This window comes from Ailuropoda melanoleuca, unplaced genomic scaffold (assembly GCF_002007445.2).
Source record: "Ailuropoda melanoleuca isolate Jingjing unplaced genomic scaffold, ASM200744v2 unplaced-scaffold5069, whole genome shotgun sequence".
In the NCBI taxonomy this organism is placed as follows: Eukaryota; Metazoa; Chordata; class Mammalia; order Carnivora; family Ursidae; genus Ailuropoda; species Ailuropoda melanoleuca.
This window is the reverse complement of record NW_023223492.1, coordinates 1-9,860: the sequence shown is the minus strand read 5'-3', so window position 1 is coordinate 9,860 and position 9,860 is coordinate 1. Positions and strand designations below refer to the sequence as shown.

General features: G+C 39.1%; 1 protein-coding gene across 1 annotated transcript; it reads left to right on the top strand.

Annotated features, from left to right (window-relative positions):
• Positions 1–678: 678 nt before the first annotated feature.
• On the top strand, positions 679–6,175 carry LOC117799489 (retinal dehydrogenase 1-like). Its single transcript, XM_034651972.1, has 4 exons — positions 679–831; positions 2,404–2,465; positions 4,052–4,180; positions 5,807–6,175. The coding sequence occupies exons 1-4, from the start codon at positions 705–707 to the stop codon at positions 6,080–6,082; spliced, it is 594 nt and encodes a 197-aa protein (XP_034507863.1). The 5' UTR covers positions 679–704; the 3' UTR covers positions 6,083–6,175.
• The last annotated feature ends 3,685 nt before the right edge of the window (positions 6,176–9,860 follow it).

Sequence of the window (9,860 nt, the reverse complement as noted above, 5' to 3'; positions counted from 1 at the left end):
TATCCGGATGGAATGCAAAAATCAAAAATGATCAGTGAGGCCCCATTCATAGTCACTGACACTAAATTGCCCCACAGTTGTACTTACACAATAAGTGAAGTTTTGCTGGGGCTCCGATCTGACTTAGGAAACTAGATACCACTCACTCTCACCAATTGTGTGTATTTCAAATTGGGACCAACTCCTAGAAAGCTGTCCAGCTGGAGGACATTCAGAATGAGATAGAAGGGGGACACCTGGGTGGCTCAGTCAGTTAAGCGTCTGTCTTCGGCTTGGGTCATGATCCCAGGGTCCTGGGATCAAGTCCCGCATCAGTCTCCTTGCTCAGTGGGGAGCCTGCTTCTCCCTCTGCCTGCTGCTCCCCCTGTTTGTGCTCTTTCTCTGGCAAATAAATAAATAAAATATTAAAAAAAAAAAAAGAATGAGATAGAAGGAACGCTATGGTTTAGAAACTGGAATCTTACTGCCCTTTCTATCTGGATCTTGTTATGTGACCTTAAGCAATTCTAAGCAAGTCAGTTTTACTCGTTTGTTTTTTTTTTTACCTCCTTTGTAGAAAGGAAAGGTTATACAAGACAGGTTGTAAGATTTCTTCTATTTCCCAAATTCTCTAGCACATGATTATTTAGAATCTTAACTGTCGATTTTTTGATCGAAAATGTTTATGGAAGTTTACATTTGAGGTTTGATTTCCTTCGCAGACAATGGAGTCAATGAATGGTGGAAAACTATTCTCCAGTTCATATCTGATGGATTTGGGAGGATGCATCACAGTGTTACGTTACTGTGCAGGGTGGGCTGACAAGATCCAAGGCCGCACCATACCCATCGGTGAGTAGCTGTGAGAAACCACCAAGGGGAGAGGGGTAGGCGTGAGGCAATCGCTGTAGAGGTGAACTACTCCAAGCTCTCCCTTCTAAAGATGACAAGGGAAAAGGCAGACTGATTTTGTCCTTGACTTTGAGACAATGCAGTTCTGAGCCTGGAAGTTTTACGAAGATTTATCAAATGGTTTCTTCAAGTTGTTTCAGCATCATCGTGCAAAGATACCACTACAGATATTTTAGAAAATATTCAAGTAAGAACTTTCTTATGCCCACAATCACTGAATCAGGGCAATTGTCTCTCTAACCGCCTGCACTTTTCAAAGTCGGCCTCGAATGATTTACTTTGTATTCCGATAGTGAAATGTACACCCTTTCTATAATGTAATTATTTAAGTGTCTTTCTGCGTGCCAGTGTGAGTCAGTTATGGTCATCTGTGCCTGGTCTCACTCAGTAGAGTTACAGTAGATTAATTCAACAAACCAATTCACATGGATTTATTTTAAGTAGCTTCAAAGCAAGATGAGACTATGTTTATAGCTCAGGGTAAGAATTTGTGAGACAAAACGTGTATGTATGTGTTTTAGTATTTTAGTAGAGAATGCTAATGGGAGAGGAATATTAAAAAAAAAAAAAAAGCTTAGGTTTGGAAAACATTATGGGTAGAATTTAATTCACAGAAACTTACTGGCTCTAGAACTGCCACATCCTCCAGGACTGGCCCTGATGGGCATTTTCAATCTCATTCAGGCATCCAGCAGGTTAAAAAAATAGCCAGGAATTAAAAGGGGAGAGTGAGAAAATGGTATTAAGAAGAAATGAGGCTATTCTAGAAATTCTTGCTTTACCCTTTGACAAAAATGAGAGAAANTTGACACAAATGGGAGAAACTATTTTAAGTACAAATAGACTTGATAAGGAGCTTTCTTGCTATGATAGCCAGGAAGCTTTTGTGGGAACTAGAACACAACGAAACAGAACAAAAAGCTCAGTGTAACCTCAGGATGCCCACGTCAAACTTTGAGGCATATGAGCCAATCAAATCCAGATGGTAAAACAATGTCTTTTATTTCTGGCATTTTCTTTTTTGTTATTGTAGGGAGCTATTTTTTAAGCTTACTCTTTTCTAATTTACTCTTTTTCTAATTTTGTTATTTTTACTTCAGAAAAATTGTACCATTACTGATAGAACTGTCAGAAACAGAACTCTAACAGATATTGTCTTAGCTACACACCTTGTCCCTTTTTTTCTTAAAAAAGTAAACTTTGAGAATGAGGATAACTTAGAAAATAGCTCTTCTCCAAGATGAGAGAACTAAATATCTTTCAGATATATTCCAGTTTTGCATCTTTGCCTTGACTGACATCAGTTTTATGGTTCCTCTCATTTCAAATGGCTATTGCAGGACTCGATTTTTTCATTTCAAAGTGGTTGGAGATGGGGGTTATTTTTATTTCTTTATTTGTTGTTTTTGTTTTCAGTTATTGTCTATACCTTCCTCTTACATCAACCCCAAAGACCATCCCATGAATGTCAAGCATATTTGTCCACAAATGATTGTGTGTTTTATTTTCTAGATGGAAACTTTTTTACTTACACAAGACATGAGCCTGTTGGTGTATGTGGCCAAATCATTCCTGTAAGTTGGTCTCCTATATCATTTTCAGGCTTGAAAAAAAAAATGAATTCTAATTCTATTTCACTTGGTAAAGAAGTGTTCTCCAGCACATAGGGATTCTTAGATATTTGCTAAATGTGGAGCAAATGGAGGCACTGATGAGCTTAGGTCTCCCTGTGACTGAACTCTTTGGATAGGAATGAGGTAGTCCAGAAATATATCTATATTGCCGGGTATCACTTGAGTGTGTTTTGATATTACAGCGTTGACCTATCTTAACCTTTTACTCTGTGGTTTGCTTTTAAAAAGCCGTGTTACATTCTCTTTTTAAGACCCATGCTTCCCATGTATGTAGCAAAGGAGCCATCGCTGGCTTCTCTGCTGCAGGACGCTATTTTAACAAAGTAGTATGGCCGACTATTCTCCAACACTTTTTACCCCTCACTGAGACTTCTCATCATGCAGAAGAGTAGCAACCAGGGTTTGAGTTCCAAATACATGTTTTAAATTAAAGTGGAAGAAACTGTTGGAGTATTGTATGGAATATAGCCTACCTTTAGTTGTATTTTTAAGCAGAATCATGAAGATTTTCTTTTCAACCCAACAAAAAGGAGACTATTTGTTGATTTCACCAACATATTCAAAGAAGCCAAATAAAAAGATGATAAAGTGTTCCGAAGCTTTTAGATGGGGTAGTGTCAATGACCTATCCTCTGCTCCAGTGAGATCCTCATTTTGAATGAAATTGCTCATTAGTTCAAAACTCTCAATAAAACTAATAAAAATTACACAATCCTGAATACTAGTAATGGCTAATATTTATTGCACGCCTGTGATGAACCCATCGCTCTGTTAAGCCCTTGGCCCACTTTCTTCAAGAATCCTCAGGATAACCTTTTGAAGTAGAGAGGATTTTTATCAGCATTTGCAGATGATGAAATCATGCATGGAGAGCATGTAACTTGTCTGAGCTCACCGGGCTGTTCAATGATTGAGCTGAGATTTGAACCCAGTTCTTAGCTACCAGACCCTAGACTGGTCTTTAGCAAAATATTTGTATTTAGCAAAATACTGCTATTACTACTATTACTACTACTACACACGCACNACTATTACTACACACACACACACACACACACATATAATTTTTATGATTGAAATATAGCTGACACACAATGTTATATTAGCTTCAGGTCACTGCTAAATATTATTTTTGGGTACATGGTTACAACAAATGATCTATAAGGAGGGAATAATAACACTTTTCAAAGATGTGCAGAAAACATACAATATGTTTAACAGTCAGGCTTGATTTTCAAACCATGCAGTAATTTTTTTTTCCTCCAGAAGACGAAGAACTCAAAATAATAGCACTTGATAAAATTTTATGGCTCTCTTCCACTTCTGTCTCATATCGAGTTTATTTGGAGCTTTCCAACATTTATGAATTGCTTTTAAAATGAACTTAATTTGAAGACAGCAGTTGATGACACGAAACTACCACAATTATTATTTCACATCTATAGGTAGTGAGTAATGTACACGTTAGATTAGCAAATGCGGCTTTTGGCAATACGAAGAATCTATTGTTCTCTGTTGCTTTCTAGTGGAATTTCCCGCTGGTCATGCTCATTTGGAAGATAGGGCCTGCCCTTACCTGTGGAAATACAGTGGTTGTAAAGCCTGCAGAGCAAACTCCTCTCACTGCTCTTCATGTGGCATCTTTAATCCAAGAGGTGAGTTTCCCAAATCAAAATATGCACAAGAACTCAGGAGCCCTCCCTTACACTATGATGGCCTCATAGTGTACCGTAAAGCACCTGCCAATGGTTCCTGCCAGATGCGGACACATCAGATCTGGCCTCCAGCTGAGATATCCAGGAGTCAGCCCAAATGAACCTCCGCCCAAATGGAGACAAGAAGCCAGACTCAGAGGCTTAGTGTCAAAGTCACCTTATGATCACTTTTATTTTTGTTTCCTGAGCTTAACTCATGATTGCAAATTCACATTGAAATGGCTGTATCTTTCCTTCGAATGTTGAAATGAATATTGGTTTCTTTTTTTTTTTTTTAAAGATTTTATTTATTTATTTGACAGAGATAGAGACAGCCAGCGAGAGAGGGAACACAAGCAGGGGGAGTGGGAGAGGAAGAAGCAGGCTCATAGCAGAGGAGCCTGATGCGGGGCTCGATCCCATAACGCCAGGATCACGCCCTGAGCCGAAGGCAGACGCTTAACCGCTGTGCCACCCAGGTGCCCCTGAATATTGGTTTCTAACTGGCACTAACAGCCTGGAGGTTCTGCAAATTTTTTTAACTTTTTTTAACCTTTTTAAAATTTTTATTCCCTTGGCACTTTGGAGGCCTCTGTGTCAATATGCTTCTTTGTAATATTGGACCACATAATTTTTAAACATATGTATCCATGAGGGGACATGTTTCTATTCTGTTTTCCATTGTGGTTTCCTCTGCATTTACCTTCTTGCTCAGAAACCGGCCAAAAAAGAAAGGGGGGAGGGGGACACATGAAATTTATTTTCATCAACCATCCAGATTGTGTTACTGTCTTTTTTCTTGCAATGTCTTGCCCTTTGTCCTTCAGATCTTTCCAGAACTTAAAAACCAGTCTTTAGTTACTAGAAACATAAATTTAAGAAGTCTGAACCTAAATCTTCAAACTATTCTTCACTTTAAATTAAAAAGGGGGGGGCAAAAGAGATGTCAAAATGGGGCATTTTGATGTCAATAACATGAATTTTAATGTGCCCATCTCAGGTACACACTGTTTTCTACCTGATCATTCTTTAACCAGGAATGAAATCAATCTGTGAAGCTTAGTCACACACAGGGGGACCGTTCTTATCTAATGTTTCACTGATGAAATTTTGCCAGTAGGAATTTGTAACCCAGTTGGTATGCCCCAAACAATCATTAGCTAGAAACTAAAAATGCAAGATCCTTTTAGCTTCTTAGTTTTGGCGATAGGATAATAATTGCATTGTTTTCCTTCTATGTGAGTAATTTACCAAGCTCTTTTCCACACACTATCTTTTTGAGTTACTATTATGAAATTTGAGGCAGCCATCACTGGGGCAATGATCCAGAAAAGTCAAACATGGACTCCCCCCCAACCCCGATGAGAAACACTTCCCCAGTAATATAACTCTGCAGGTTATTTTAAGTGGGCTAAGAAATGAAATAATAATAATAATAATAATAATAATACCACTTAAATGAATCTCTCTTGGTAGAGAAATTCATAAGCTTAGCATCGAGAGGGAGCTTTGATCCCAGACTCTCCTCTTTTTATCACAGAATTAAATTCTCAGTTCTGTCATAACGATTTTACTTTTTATCCTCAGGCAGGTTTCCCTCCCGGAGTAGTGAACGTTGTCCCTGGTTACGGGCCTACTGCTGGGGCGGCCATTTCTTCCCACATGGATATAGACAAAGTGGCCTTCACGGGATCTACAGAGGTAATAGCACTTACGCAGGCCAGTCATGCAGAATGTCTGCATCTCCAGGTGTCAGAAACATGTTCTGTGTCACTGTTTTTAGGCCAACGTTTCTCTAAAACAAAAGTTCTTTTTAATGATTTGTTCCTTATTCAAGCCTTCGCACATGTTTATAGAACATAAGCAGCCGTGCTTGAGATGAAGCCCGGTACCTGTCATGCACTCGGCCTGCAGGAAACTGTGTTCAGTGTGTTCATTACTTTCCCTGACAAGAAATACAGCCGATGAGACCCTGTCATGTGATGAGTATGGTTTATGATAGAAAATCTAAAGCAGGCCACAGTGATTTGTAGGAATGAATGTAATTGCACCCTGTACCTTATGGAAATTGAAGAGCAGAGCATCACCTTTAGCTCCTTATTTGGGGCTCTCTCTGTCCTGATCATTCTGAAAGGGAGCCAGGGCCTCAGCTTCCTGAGTGTTACTGCTGGCTTAGCCTAACTTTTATGCCTCTCCAGCTCCAGCGTGACTTTCCAGAAGGTTAAAGAACATGGTCTCAGCCATGGACACTGCAAGAAGAGGCAGGAAGGGGAGAAAGAGGGAACCTGCCTGGAAAGTGTAGTTTGAGAGAATGGATTCCCATCTATTGAGATGATTTTCTATTGCAAGCAAACAGAAAGTGGTAAAATCATACTGTGTCAAGCAAAAAACAATATGAGTCCTCCTATTGGGTGATGCGACATTGTGAAATGTTCAGTGCAAACCTCTTACTGGTATACAGTATAAAGGATGAAGAATGAGAAGAGCCCCTTCTTATAAAGCTGCGGTTACACATGAGCTACAAGACAGGATGTGATAAGATACTGAGACCTGTACAAACCGCTGTAGGAGCATTCACAGGAAGGAATGACAGTGTCTACATAGGTGGGACAACCTGCTCTGAATTTTGAAGAGAGGTTATGTTTTTCACTCCCCGGAGACTGAGAAGCAAGAAGAACATTCTAGATAACAAGGAGAGGCTAATTTGATTATTTCCTATTCCTAATTAGCCACTCCAATATAAAGAAACACTTACATAGAGAACTAAAATGGTGGAAAATCAAATTTTATTTTTCTTGATCTTTTTAAAACTAAGTAAATACAAAAATACTTTATGTTGCATAGCCATAAACAGAAAAGGTTGACATTCTACAAACCCCTTATTGAGGTAGGGGAAAGCGAATCCTGCATTCAGGATTCTATGGACAAAACAACTGGGAATGAGATGTGGCAATAAATTTTAAAAAAATGGTGAAGTCACAGATCAAAATCATAGCAGAGGAGATAAAGGCAGGAAGGTACAAATTCCCCAACCTAGCATTCTAGACCTCCATGCACATTTCCTGCCCTAGGTCCCATGCCCATTCGTTCTCTAATTCATCTGATCCCATCTCTAGAATCACTGCCTATTTGTCTTGTCCCATCCCTGGGCCCCTACAGGGCTTTGGGGCACGTTACCTGCTAAAAATAGAAAAATTTTGAGATTAAAAGGCTAGGAAACATCTGGGTTCAAATTTGACTCTACCCCTTTAAGTGGTGTGTCTTCCAAATGTGAAGTATCATTGCTACATTTGTATTTCTCATTTGTAAATGAGAATAATAATATGTACTTTATTGGACAGAATACAATCGAATGAGCTAATGAGTAGTAAAATACTGAGCACCCTATGGGTTACTCAAATGTATCTTTTCATTCCTCCAGGCTTTTGCTCACTCCTGGCCACACCTACTATAATATGACTTCCACTACCGGCTACCTCTATGGCTTTCTCTGTAGCCCCAGGGGCATCCTGAGTTTTAAGCCACCCCCTCATCTGTGTTCCCCATTGTCCATGATCTTTAAGTATGAGAGCCCTTGCCCATTGCTTTGTCATGTATCTCTCTCCTTTGCTGACCATCCTCAGAGACTATCGTATTCATTGTTATCTGTAAAAACCAGCACAGTACCTACTTCTGAATAAGTATTAAATAATTAAGTGTAACTAAGATGATTTTAGAGGCCACACAGAAAAATCAGTCTTTCTGGGCTCTCTTTTAGCTTCAGGTTTGTTTCTTGGCAGATAGTAGGAAACTTGCCAAGTGCCATGAAAGAGGCAAACAATGGATTCTATCTTTTGTGGTCATGGGAGCAATGACTCTCTTTCTAAAAGTGCTTCTGGCAAGGTAAGAATTTTAATGTCCCATTAGATTCATTTAAAATGGAATAAAACAAAACAAAAAACAGAATCCAGTGCACACTGTGCAGGCTGTGGTAAATTAGACCATTTTGATGAGCACGTGCTACTTCTGCCGCACATGACAGTGTCACAACATCGTGGAATATACTGCTTACCATAGTCTCGAAGGTTCTTAGTATTCTTCATGGCAGACCTCTTTAAGAAAAATTTTTTCCCAAGTAAGGGAACAAAATCATGGGACCAAAATTGATGTTTCCTTGTGTTGGCTTTAACTAGACATTTGGGAAAAGTCAAACAAACCTTTTATTTGCCATCAAAACTTGTAGTAAGCAAAAGTGTAACCTTCCTCCCTTACTCATACTTCTGGCCACTATTCATTCTATTTCTTAATCTCTAACTTTTAGAAAAATATCTCTGATCTGATTCCCTTCCCCAAGTCAAAAATTAACTACTTTAATAAAGTTTCTCCAGTAAATATTCCTAAGCTAAAAAAATGCAGAAAGAATTTGGAGAATTTGAAGGAGGAAAAGAAAAGAATATTATGTAAGAAATAAAAAATTCTTAATCTTCTTAAATGAGAATTTAATAAGTATATTATGGAAGGAAAATGGTACAACAAGAAAAATTTCAGACAGCATTTCCCCACGGCAAATCTACTTTCAGTTACTTTTTATTAACCTATATTAAGGGATTTGATTTAGTGCATGACATCTTTAAATAAGGTAAAAACATTGGCAGATTAATTATTGCTCTGCTCTGTAACGCACGGTAGCAGTCATTTCAATAACCACATAAAATTCAAACATGGGCTCAGGAAGCATCTCCTTGTCTTTTGTTCAGTTGGGATAGAGACTTTTATTAAAATCTGATGTGTCATATAGGGGGGGAAAAAAACCCCAGAAGCAAGATAAAATGAATCATCTTTCAAAAAGAATAGCAAGATCATTTAGTACATTAGGACTTCAATAAAAATACAAAAGAGGAAATAGTTACAAAGCTGATCAGGTTTTAGAGATGGAAAAATAAAACAACTACAGAAAATAATCTTGATGGGACGTGATCCACAAAGGAAAAAATGAAAACAATGGCTTTCTCTGAAGAGGGCCAACTAGCATTAAAGAAGAAACCAGAACAGTAGGACTCCAGCCCACTGAAGCAGCAGCACAGAGCACAGATCCAGTTTCTTTTTTCTAGCTCCATGGTTCAAAGGTGTGGAGGGAGAGAGGAAGTGGGAATGGAGGAGGGAGGTGGGGGGAGAGAGAGACCTGGCAATCACCCATAGTTAAACAAACCTGCGCTGTGACAGAGAATGCTGAGAAGTATGCAATGATAGGACTTTATCACTGACACCACGGGCGTGATCTCTCTTTGGGAAATTGATGTGTTTACAAATAATGCAATCCAAGGGAGACTCTGGAACAGTCCTCATGAGGGTTCTATGCGGGGGTCATAAGAGGAAGAGGTTGCGTCTGCCTAGAGTCAACAGAGCAAGCTTCATAGAAGAGTTTAGATATCAGCTGGACCTCAACGAAGGGTGGGATTGGGGGGCGGCCCAGGTTCAGGTGGACATATAATGAGAAACAGAGACGAGGGTTAGGGGATAGTAAATATGCCAGTTTGGGGAGAGTTCTCTGGATTTCAGTAGAGGGATGGAAAGTCAAGTAGGTAAGTGACGGTTGGATCGTGATATGTCCAGATCATCCCTAGAAAGATGAAGTTTTTTGTTTTTTGAAATGTGTGGTTCT